Source organism: Anopheles bellator, chromosome 1, assembly GCF_943735745.2.
Source record: "Anopheles bellator chromosome 1, idAnoBellAS_SP24_06.2, whole genome shotgun sequence".
NCBI lineage: Eukaryota > Metazoa > Arthropoda > Insecta > Diptera > Culicidae > Anopheles > Anopheles bellator.
Genome location: NC_071285.1, coordinates 24,822,844 through 24,834,698, shown reverse-complemented (window position 1 = coordinate 24,834,698; position 11,855 = coordinate 24,822,844). Strand labels below are relative to the sequence as shown.

Genomic DNA, 11,855 nt, shown 5'->3' with positions numbered 1-11,855 from the left:
ACATTTGAGATCGTACACAAAACCCCGTGGTAGCTGTCAAAATGCCGTCAAATAAAATCGCGACCATGCGTTTCTTGTTGACCATCGCTGCGACCTGCTATTAATTACGGAAAAATTACTGAAAGTACTCAGTGATTCTGTCTAGTCAGTGAATTCACGTTTAGCTGAACACTCACCCTAGTGGAGCAACAAATCAAAAACAGGTAAAGGATACTAGAAGTACGGCCAGTTGCCGGGTACAAGAAACGCGAGTTCGCACTTCCTGTCGCAAGGATTGGCCCGCTCCTGGCAGGGAGTGTGACGAGAGTGCAGAAACCGTAAGCAAGTGAGTGAGGGAGAGAGTGCGAGGGGGAATGTGGACGGGTGGGAGCGTTTATCGTTATCGTCGTCATCCGCGAAGCGAGGTTGCCCGATGGTTGTCAAAAATTGTCGTAAATTTCTCCGAATGATGCTCGAAGGTGCGAATGACATGGTGTTCCGTACCGCCTGACAACACAAGCCTGGTGATATTTTTCTTCTTCGTACGCTGGGTGCAAGAGCGAGCGAGCGCAGAAAGGTGGCTTAATGTTATTTTTGATGGTGGTCCATCAACACCACGGGTCTTCTGTCCTGATTCGAGCCACACAAGACAAAAACCGCGCGCAATGCAGAGGAGAAAAAGTTTAAATTTTAGTACATACACATGTGTTTTCACAGCCACCCAGCAGGGGTCGGCGAAAAGGACTTTGCTATAAAATCTCGCTGCTACCGGACGCTTTCCGATCACGGTCCACTAACGCATTACTGAAAAACAACTCAACACCGAGGCGAAAGCATCGAATGAATCGTTCCATACGGGGTGCTTTTTTTTCGATTACCTCACTGCTTCTGCGGCAGTCAGGGTGAGGGCCGCATGCGAGATTCGCGGTGCAGGATGTGCAGTGTTACTAAGACGGAAGCAACGGGAGCAGTAAAAAATAAGTTCATGAATTATACAAAGAAGAAAGCAGTCGCCGCTGGTCCGGTTATGGAACAGCAGGCGACGCACGAACGGTGAAAGTAAATAGAACTCACTCACCGCCGTATGCGTACTGTTTTTCACGTGCTTAGCAGAAGTGGCGGGAGGGCGGCAACACACTGTTGGACGTTCGTTTAATAATTAATCGCTGCCGGGCTCACAGGCCCCCTCGCGCACGCCCCACCCGGGGCTCGGTTGTGGCGGCCGCGCCACTCGCGGTGTGTTCGTTCGTTTGATGCACTACAATTTAGTTCCCTGGCAGCTGTGGCGGTTAGTTGTAGCACGCTGCATAAGCGCTCGATTGGAAGCACCCTTCCGTGTTTTGCGTTTGTTTCGTTTCCGTGTGTTGAATTCGGTCTTTCGCAACGCCGTGTGCCGGATCTGTGCCCCGACTCGGCCCGAGGATCAAACCGACGACGTCTGCTGCGACGATGAGTGCTTCGGTTTGGTTATTTAATAAATGTGCGACCACGTTCTGCACCACAAACTCGGTCGGGGCTCCGGGACCTGGTGGTGTGAATTTATGATGATAACTTTGTTTACTTTGGCAATTTTTAATGCATTGGGCCCGGCGGTACCGAAAATAACATAGAGTCACGCTTGATTTTCCTTTGTCTTCTACTTTTCGGCTTGCTTTACCCTCCTCTACTGGTAACTGTGCAGATCATGTGTTGATGTTTGTGGTGGCAGCGAGTTTGCTGTTCGCACGTGTCGCTTCCCGAAATCCGCGATACGGACCCACGTTAATGACCCGAAAGCGTCCGGCCGCGGCAATCGATGGTGGATCGGTTTTGGCGGGCACCGCAAGCAAAATGGTGGTTACGCGCGACTGCTCCCCAGCTTCGATGACGGCAGCGCCTACTGAGGCTACTAACAGTGTCGCTCACGATGGGGAGGAGGGACACCGCAACCCGCCGGTGCGCTACTTGCCCGTACCGGATCAATCGTTTTCCGACCATAAGCAGTACAGGTAAGAGCAGCAACGAACAATGAGCCATTTGGCCAGCCAGCGCCATGACGAGCATTGTGGTTGATTGCTTCCCGTCACTAATTCATGTTCTCCATCCACGATACTCACAGATCGATACTGCTAGCAAACGGTTTGCATGCATTGTTAATTTCCGATCCAACGGAGAACGTAGTCAAAAGCGATGGCGGAACGGCAGGCAAAAGCAGCGCCGATGGTGGCACCGAATCCGCTTCGTCGTCCGATGCTGAGGAAGCGAGCGAAGAGGAGGACAACAACTCCGGCGAAGATGATGGTGACAGTGGCAGTGATAGTGAGTCGATTAGCCATGACAGGGCGGGAGCAAAGCTGGCCGCCGCGGCGCTTAGCGTCGGGGTGGGCTCCTTTAGCGATCCGCGGAACGTGCAGGGACTGGCGCACTTTCTGGAGCACATGATATTCATGGGAAGCAAAAAGTATCCCAAGGAAAACGAGTACGACTCGTACATAAGCGTGAGTGTTTGAAAAACGCGCATTCCGTATTCCAACCACAATCCAACGGAAACGCCACTGTTTGGTACCACTTTTTCTTTTGGGTGTCGACAGAAATGTGGAGGATTCGATAACGCCATCACCGATCTGGAGGAGACGACATTTTACTTCGAGATCGACGAGAAGCATCTGGAGGGTGCACTCGATCGCTTCGCAAGCCTGTTCACCGAGCCGCTGATGCTGCGCGATTCGATTTGCCGCGAGCGAGACTCGGTCGAGAGCGAGTTTCAAACGAACAACAACCGGTTCTCGTCGCGTCGCGAACAGCTGCTTGCGTCGCTGGGCCGCGAGGACCATCCGTGTAGTCTGTTCTCGTGGGGTAACCTGGAAACACTCAAAAACAACATCACGGATGATGAGCTGTACACGGCTCTGCACGACTTTCAGCGGCGTCACTATTCCGCGCACCGGATGCACTTTGCAGTGCAGGCCCCGTGCAGTTTGGATGAGCTCGAGCGACTGACGGTGAGCTATTTCTCTTCCATCCCGTGCAACGGGTTGCCGGCTGATGATCTGTCGCGGGCTTTCAACGAAAGGAACGCGTTTCGCGACGAGTTCTACAGCAAGTTGTTCGTCGTGAAGCCGATCTCGGACGTGTGCCAGCTCGATATCACCTGGTGTTTGCGGCCGAGCGTTAAGGTAACGGAGAGTAGCGGTGTGCCCATTGGCTGGTTGCTTACATCCGTTGTCAATGCATCTCTTTAGGACTACCATGTAAAGCCAGTGGACTACATCTCCTACATAATGGGTTTCGAGGGGAAGAACAGCCTCACGAGCTACCTTAGAAAACAGTGAGTTCCTGTTTCCCGCGATCCTTGATTGGATCCTGCACTTGGGCGCGGATTTGATTTCTCTTTTTCATTTTTGCAGTTCGCTAGCATTGGATGTAGAGGTAGGGGCCAACTATGGGTTTGAGAAGAACTCGCTCTACACACTGTTCGGTATTTCGATCACGATGACTGACTATGGGTTCGAGAAGATCGAGGAAATCTTGCGCGCAGTTTATTCGTTTGTGCGGCTTATGAAGGCGAAAGGTGCGGACGAGCGTCTGTTTAGCGAGCTGCAGGAATTGGAAGCGACCTCGTTTCGGTACCGGAAGGAGAAGGAAACGAGTGACAATGTCGAAGAGTTGGTGGTTAACATGCGGTACTATCCACCGAAAGACATTATTACCGGGTCAGAGTTGTACTTCCGGTACGATGCGGCCGAGATACAGAGTGTTATCGATGAGTTCAACGAGGGTCGCTTTAATCTGATGATATCGTCCACGAAGCCGTATCGAAATGTGACCTACGATCGCACGGAACGTTGGTTTGGTACCGAATACACGGAGCTGGAGATTCCGCCAGAGTGGCAAAGACTGTGGGAAACATCGCAGCCGATACAGGAAATTCAGCTTCAGGAGAAGAACCACTACATTTCCACCAACTTCAGCATACTGGCGGACGAAGATCAAACCAAGCTCGAGGTACGAATTGTTCTAGAGACAATGGTTATCCGTACAATGCAATGCAAAAATCCGTTGTTTTTTCTTTTCACACTTGTAGATACCTCCTTATCCGGAGAAAATTTTTGAAAATAACGTCGGCGAACTGTGGTTCCGTCAGGATTCAAAATTTAGGCTCCCGCTGGCACTGATGTACTTCTACATAATATCGCCGCTGCCCATTAACGACCCTCGAAGGTACACTACGTTACGGCATGGTCCAGGATCTTGCTTCTTTTTAAACTTTTTCTTATCGTCGCTCCGTAGTTGCGCGCTGACTGGGTTCTTTGCTTCCATGGTGAAGTTCCAAATCGCGGAGGAGCTTTACCCGGCCGAGGTTGCCGGTCTCAACTACGAGCTGTACTCCGCCGAGAAGGGGCTGTTGCTGAAGGTGGATGGTTACAACGAAAAGCTACCGATCATTGTCGACGAGATAACTGCTGCGATGGGTCGATTTTCCGAAACGCTTAGCGACAGTGTGTTCGACCTGATTAAGTCGAAACTGGAGAGGGTGTACTACAACGAGCTGATGAAGCCGAACAAACTGAATCGGTAAGTTGTGCGTGGTAGTGAAAAGTTCGTACGTTTGCATTACCCTTCACTTTCCAGCGACGCTCGGTTGAAGGTGGTGCAGCAAAACCACTGGACGACGTGGGAAAAGTTCGGGTATCTGAAACAGTTCACTCCGGACGACATCCGACAGTTTGCGAGAGACTTTTTCGCTGGCATTAAGGTGCAGGTGCTTGTGCAGGGTAACCTTCAATCGGACACTGCCAAGCAGGTTATGCAGAAAGTTTTACACAATTTTAACGGAACCGCCATCAAAGACGTAAGTGGTTTTAAGTCTTCCCGGTTGGTCTGGTTTGGTCATGTATCTTTGAACGCAATTTCTGTCCATTTTCCGGCAGCTCAAAACGATTGAAGCCCGAGCAAAGGAAATTCCTGTCGGCGATCACTACCTGCGCATTCGGAATTTCCGCGAAACGGACGTCAACACCGTCACGACCAGCTTTTATCAGGCGGGCCCGGTGACACCCTTCCTGAATGCCTGTCTCGAGCTGTTAATATCACTGCTCGAGGAACCACTGTTTGATATTCTGCGCACGAAGGAGCAGCTCGGGTACGACGTGTCGACGTCGTTGCGAGACAACTCGGGCATCCTCGGGTTCTCGATAACGATCCATTCGCAGGAAAACAAGTTTAGCTACGATCACATCAACGAACGGATCGAACTGTTCAATCGTAACTTCGTGGAGATACTGCGCAACATGCGCGATGCCGACTTCCGGCTGGTGCAGACCTCACTGATACACCGGAAGCAGGTAGTCGACACGGAACTGAAGAATGAAGCGTCACGAAACTGGGGCGAGATCACTACGGAGGAATACATTTTCAACCGGTACAAGTTGGAGTTGGAGCACATCGAACGGCTGACGAAAGAGGACGTTCTGGCGCTCTTCGAGCGGCTGGTGATGGACACGAGCACGCGGCGAAAGCTCTGCGTACAGGTTGTCGGAAACGCTGCAAAACCGGCAGCTGATAGTGCAAATCGGGGTTCGTCGCCGGTGGCCGCTGAGGGTAGTAGCAGTGAGATGCGACAAGATTTTCAGCCGATTTATCTACCTCCTCACGTCTTAAATGCCACGGAGGGGCAAGGAACCGAAACCATCCACCATCACCACCATATTGATAACATAGAACAATTCTCTATACCATTGAAGCTGTACCCGGTTACGAAGATACATTTCAGTAAAGTTGATTAAATGTTGGACGCAAAGTTCTATGTGTTCCTTCCATGATTTATTTTAGTTATTTTTGACCCTGTTTTTGATGCCTTTCGTTCTGCTGTCGCTTGTGCTGCTGGATGAAGGTGTTGAAGTTCATTTCTTCCATCTCATCATCTCCTGCGTGATCGAAAGCAAACCGTTAGCTTGTGCAGAGAATGAGTCATACGAATACCGGGAATTGAAGATTACCTGGCGCAACGGCTGCAGCATCATTTTCTTCCCCTTCGTCGTCATCGGAACTCTCGTTGGCTGGGTGTTTCAGATAGATTCGATCGTTACGCTCCGTGGTCACGCTGCTTTCGTTGCCAAGCTGTACTTCTGCTCCCATGTCTTCGCGAGCCGCCTGTGCCAACTGTTCCTCCGCCAGGCGTTTGTTGGATTCTTCCTTTTCTCGCCTAAGCTTTTCATATTCCTGTTTGTAATCACTGAAATCGAATTGAAAAGGACGGGCAGCAAAGTGAATCAAAGAGTGAATTTGGAAGCGCATCCGTTGCACTACCTTTCGTATTCCTTCACGGCTTCGTCCACCAGCTGAAAGAAGCGTTCGAAACCAATACCGGTCAGCGATGAAACGCCACACGACTTGAGGTTATTGTAAAATTCGTCCAGCGTTAGTGACATGGTGCGTGTCAGGTTGCTCACGTACGCCGTTTCGTTTTCGAGGGCATCCTGGAATGCTTCAAAGTCGTGCATCCACTGCACGGCAAAGTCACAGTCCTGCACGTCGATTTTATTCATCACAATCACGAAGGGTAGCCGTGCCTTGTACAGAATCGAGCACGCGTACAGCATATTCGACATAAACGTGGTGGGACTGGTGGAGCGCACAATGTCCATAACGTACACAACGACCGTCGGGAAGGCGGTGGCCAGCGCCTCGGTGATGATTGTGCCGGAGGCAGACCAGGTGAAAACTTCAATCTGACCGGGTGTATCGATCACACAGTAACGGTGCGTATCTTTCGCTTTTTCAATCAGTTCAATAACTTTGCCGAACTTGGTGGAGAACAGATTGAGGGCCGTCACGATGCCCCCGTTGGGGCCGAGATTGTACCGCTTCATTACTTCCTTATACTTTACAGTGTCGCGAACATCTGCAAGTGGAATGCAAATATGTAACAGTGCATAAATCTATGCGCATTTTCTGAAACGCTTACCTATATTCACCGGGTATGGCGTTTCCCGACACGCAGGATCGAGGTTTATGAGATACGGTAGCGAACCGTTGGCATGTCGATATTGGGCCAGCTTTTTAACGAACGTCGTTTTCCCGGAACCGGCCATCCCCAGCACGATTAAGCACACGGGAGTGGCATTTGTTTGGTTTTCTGCTTTCACAGTTTCACACGACGACGAAGAAGTTCCTTGCTGTTCCGTTTCCATTGTTTTCGATTGTTGTTCCGATTTCCGATTCGATTTCCAAACACGCGACCGAACGTAAACAAACTGCGCGCTTCCGTTTGACAGTTGTTGTGTCGATGCTGTAACGTACCGTGTAACGTGCTGTAACGTGCTGTAACGTGTCTGAGCATTTTTAACGGCACAACCGCGGAAAACACGGGTATTAAGGCAAACAAATTTAATTCTGAAGCATTTACGAGTGCGTCGCTTAATTGTTATTTATTTAATCATTGTAACCTTTGATTTCTTTTTTAAGGGGAATTGAGGGAACCCAGATTGAGGGCTTCTTTCGAGCACGCTTTTGCAACGATGTAGTATAGGATTGGAAGTGGACCCTTCGTTGACATCTGCGTCAAAGGCTGTTTACAAATAAGTTGTAGTTAATCTGAATCGGAAATAATCGGAAGCTGAAGCTGCCGGAAGAGTGATCTGTGACTAGCGTAAAGAGTTCTCTGATTTTTACACCATCCGTCCATTGGGTGGTGGGATCTTGGCGCCCCGGTCCAGTGTTTTTCCCTATTCACGTAAGTAGGAGGGTCTCCATATGGAACATTTCGAAACACCCGATCGCCGGGTATGGTGTCTTCTTACGCACCGGTATGTGGCATACAAAATTGCTGATAGAAGTATTCTAAGCCAGCTGCGATCGTAGTTTAAATGCTTACACAGTTTGGTGTCGTTTTGCTGCACTTGACCACATGGTGATGGTGGGGTTGGCGCAAGCTTCAACGAAGCGATATGCAAATCGGATTAGCTTTCTCGCGCCGCGTGGGTGTGAAGGCGTCCCATCCCATTGAGATGGCCATTTGTAAAACATTCCATTAACGGACAGATCCCAACAACAGCTGGATTTTAGATCAACTTGGCGTGTGGTAGTTTCCCACTTGGGATTGTTTGGTGTCAGCCAGATTAGGACAAAAACCGGTGCTTCTAAAGCGAAATAGTTTCAATTTTTTTTTTCTGCCGATAGTGCGGGCTGAATAGTGGCTTTCGGTCACCGTTTCTATCATGTTTGACAACAAATTTTAATCTCGCCTTTCGAGCGTCTCCTTGGCAATAAATCTTTCGACGAAGATCGCTATCCGCTTTCTCCGATGCTCGTTGAATCCCGTGGGGCAGGCGATTGTGCTATTTTGGTCCTACCAATACCAACGGGTCCCGCTACAAGAATATGCGTCTATGACGCTGAATCGTGGCCACGCAGATCGGTTATGTCGAGCACATGCCGCGCGGTTCATTTGTTGCACATGATTTTTCCATCGGCGGACACCACATGCAGAGGCACACTTACTGCCTCCCCCTTTATGGAGATTGATCGGGTCGTTGTCGGATTCGTCACGCGGTCAAGATGGTGTAGGAAAATGGAACATACACAGAGCAAGTGAGAAATAGGTGCATATATAAACCACACTTTTGAACGATTTTCAATTTTTGAATCCTCCCTTAGAATTGCGTTAGGAGTAAAAATCCGAGATAAACCATGTTAAATTACGCTCGAGTTCCGTCGCGCTGATAGGAGCGATGGACCCGATGATGACGGTCCTCGGCACGACGTCTGGGGCGTCTGCGTGGACGCTTATCGCAAACACACGTCGCATTGGTCCTCCCTGTCCGGGACAGAAGAGTGGCCGGGAGCGTACCAAGTGCGTCTGCAGCCACAGCATGTCTTAACGATCGTTCAAGAGCATTCGGGTTATTTCTTCACTCGGTCTGGACAGCACATTACAGTGCCGGCTGCAAATGAGGTGGTTTGTTTACTTGCCGGAAGGGCCTCGGATTTAGTTACACTCTGAATTCCAAGCGGCACGCACGCCCAGAGCTGCGGAAAGAGTAGTCCAGTCTGTCTGCGAACAAAGTGGAGCCGTATAAACGTTCAACCGGCCGTTACTACAGCGACGTTCGCGACCCGAACAGTCTGTTTGCCAGTTGGAGGATCCACGGTGTCCAGGAAGCTAGCAGGTTCGTCTGAAGGGTGTTCCGCAAATGTTGGTGACGTGGTTGTGATCGACGTGGAGCTTTTTGTTTAGGCAACGTGGCAGCCAATTATCTGTGTTCGTGCATAGGGACGACGCTGCTCCGGATTCGAGCATAAGGTGTGATTGGTTCTACCATACCCTTTTTGAATGCAATTGGAATTTGCCTGTTTTAAAAATAGCCTCACAGAAAGATGTGAACAATTCGGAATGTAATTCGTAGTTTATTTTTTCGATGAAAAGTGCGATTGTTCTGAGTTCAGTGTTTTGTTCGATAAGTCATATGCGATGCTGCTGCCAATGATTAGAAAATGTCTATTGTTTGTAACTTGTTGAATATATGCGTCTTTCAGAATTAACACAAAGTGTTTCTACCAGGTGTTGTGTCGAGTCTGGCATCCCAACATCTTTTGCATCGAGAACTCTCGTTAACGTTTTACTTTTTATTATTTCTCAAACTGAATAGAAATATTAAAAGAACCACATTTCATGGCAGTTTTGTTTGTGTCTTTCACCATCGATCGGCGGTTTAGTCAGCTGGTACACGGTTAGAAAAAATGATCTTCATTTACGCGGCGAGCATCTGCTTGCTGTCAAGCTACGCAGTGTCCGCCATTCCGAAGCCGGAAGAGAAGCGCGTCCTGGACCACGATCCACTCAGTCACGTGCAGCACTACCAGAATGACGAGCACAATAAGAAGTACGATCACGAGGCGTTCCTGGGGGAGGACGCCAAAACGTTCGATCAGCTCGAGGCGGAGGAAAGCAGACGTCGCTTGGGGTAAGTGAGGGAGACCGGTTCACACTTTGCGCTGCTGCCCATCTAATGGATTTGACACTAATTGGTCGCAATGATTTCGCTCACCGCCAGACTCATCGTAGATAAAATAGACGGCGACAAAGACGGGTTCGTTAATCTGTCGGAGCTCAAGTCGTGGATTCAGTACACGCAGCGGCGCTACATCGATGATGACGTCAACCGGCAGTGGAAAACGCACAACCCAAACAACACGGAGAAGGTGCACTGGGACGTGTACCGGCAGAACGTGTACGGATTTCTGGACGAGCTGGTGTCGCGCGAAGCGGATGGCCAGCCGGCCGATGAGCACTTCTCGTATCGCGCAATGATGAAGCGCGATCGGCGCCGCTGGAGTATCGCGGACCGGGACGGTGATGATCAGCTGACGCGGGAGGAGTTTACCGATTTTCTGCACCCGGAAGAGAGCGAACAGATGCGCGACGTCGTTGTGACGGAAACGATCGAGGACATCGATAAGGACAAGGACGGCAAGGTGTCGGTCGAGGAGTACATTGGTGACATGTACCGGGGCGGTGAGGATAACGAAGAGGAACCGGACTGGGTGAAACACGAGCGGGAAACCTTCAGCAACTTCCGGTTAGTAACAGAGAGAGAGAGAGCGAGAGAGATACATGATGTGCATAATTGTCAACAATTTTATTAATTGGTTTGTTTTTTCGAAATTACAGTGATAAAAATAAGGATGGCCTGATGGATGATCAGGAGGTAAAGGATTGGATTACGCCCGCCGATTTCGATCATGCCGAGGCCGAGGCTCGTCACTTGATCTATGAGGCAGATTCGGATGCAGATGAAAAGTTAACGAAAGATGAAATCATCGAAAAGTATGACCTCTTCGTGGGCTCACAAGCCACCGACTTTGGAGAGGCGTTAACGCGACACGATGAATTCTGAGGATGGTGTCCAGGGCACGTTTAGGAACGGTCTTTGTATTGCTTCCGCGTCGATAGGAGAAAAGAGCGGAGCTTTAGTTTTAGAAATCACCATACGTTGGCGTGAACGTCTTCCCATGTAACCATCGATCAGCGATTCGTTTAGTCACTTAGTTGTATGTCAACAAACAGATCTGATAGAACTCTCGTTTGAAACTTATTATTTGGCTCTCAAGCATTGCTGGATACCGACGGATGCCGGCGTTAACCAAACCCGATTCCAATTAAGTGTTCGTGAGAACCATTTAGCACATAGCATTTGGACAGGGGACATTGACAATCTCGTCTAGCGCATAAGAAAGGCGGCAACATCGATATCAGCAAGCATGTTTAGTGTATTGAACGAGGCTTTGATGAGAAAATAAAGTAAAAGAGATTCAATTATTTAATAATATGAGCGCTAGCCGCCTGTAGTTGGATTTTTACGATTTTTTTACTCAAGAATGGCTCAAGAACCAAATTTCCGATCAACCTAATGACCAACCTTTTTTCTTATTTCGGTTTTTCGGTCCGAAAATGGCCGAAAGTATCCGAAAAATCAATGGATTAAATAAAAACTCCTTCTTATTTGTAATAAATCAATTTCATTCGCCGATCTCATCTGATCACCCTTGCAGAGCAGCTCTCAGAGAAGATCGCTTATCGCACCAATCAGTGATCAGCATCTGGCCACTAATCTCCACGGGGGAGCAAAGAGGACAGTCTAATCTCTTTCTAATCAGGGGAACTCGGGCTACCTCCGCGGTACAACCTGGTGCCCTGTTACAAATGTCGCTGAAACCAGGCCTCTTTCGAGTGGATTTTAAAGCGAACACACCTCGTCGACGCAGTTGTCGATCCGAAAATGGCCGAAAGTATCCGAAAAATCAATTGATTAAATAAAAACACCTTTTTAATTGAATTAAATCCACTTTATTCGCCGATCTCATCTGGTTACGCTGGCAGATCAGCTCTCAGAGCA

At 49.2% G+C, this 11,855-nt stretch overlaps 3 protein-coding genes across 5 annotated transcripts; 2 read left to right on the top strand and 1 right to left on the bottom strand.

Moving 5' to 3' along the window:
- The first annotated feature begins 72 nt into the window (after positions 1–72).
- On the top strand, positions 73–5,744 carry LOC131205275 (nardilysin-like). Of its 2 annotated transcripts, none has more exons than XM_058197308.1 (10): positions 73–203; positions 1,661–1,967; positions 2,078–2,456; positions 2,550–3,134; positions 3,201–3,286; positions 3,366–3,963; positions 4,043–4,179; positions 4,249–4,533; positions 4,591–4,810; positions 4,890–5,744. In XM_058197308.1, the coding sequence occupies exons 2-10, from the start codon at positions 1,672–1,674 to the stop codon at positions 5,742–5,744; spliced, it is 3,441 nt and encodes a 1,146-aa protein (XP_058053291.1). In that variant the 5' UTR covers positions 73–203; positions 1,661–1,671. The 2 variants fall into 2 exon arrangements, with proteins under 2 accessions (XP_058053291.1, XP_058053290.1); XM_058197307.1 differs by lacking the exon at positions 73–203 and adding an exon at positions 1,386–1,459.
- Positions 5,745–5,790: 46 nt separating this feature from the next.
- Positions 5,791–7,190, bottom strand: LOC131205276 (GPN-loop GTPase 1). Its single transcript, XM_058197309.1, has 4 exons — positions 6,926–7,190; positions 6,268–6,862; positions 5,958–6,193; positions 5,791–5,885 (listed from the first exon to the last, which is right to left on the bottom strand). Exons 1-4 carry the CDS (start codon positions 7,149–7,151, stop codon positions 5,791–5,793), a joined length of 1,152 nt encoding a protein of 383 aa, XP_058053292.1. The 5' UTR covers positions 7,152–7,190.
- Positions 7,191–7,553: 363 nt separating this feature from the next.
- Positions 7,554–11,274, top strand: LOC131205278 (calumenin). 2 transcript variants are annotated; one of them, XM_058197311.1, is made up of 4 exons: positions 7,554–7,693; positions 9,676–9,923; positions 10,014–10,538; positions 10,631–11,274. In XM_058197311.1, exons 2-4 carry the CDS (start codon positions 9,700–9,702, stop codon positions 10,854–10,856), a joined length of 975 nt encoding a protein of 324 aa, XP_058053294.1. In that variant the 5' UTR covers positions 7,554–7,693; positions 9,676–9,699; the 3' UTR covers positions 10,857–11,274. The 2 variants fall into 2 exon arrangements, with proteins under 2 accessions (XP_058053294.1, XP_058053293.1); XM_058197310.1 differs by lacking the exon at positions 7,554–7,693 and adding an exon at positions 9,013–9,128.
- Positions 11,275–11,855: the final 581 nt, after the last annotated feature.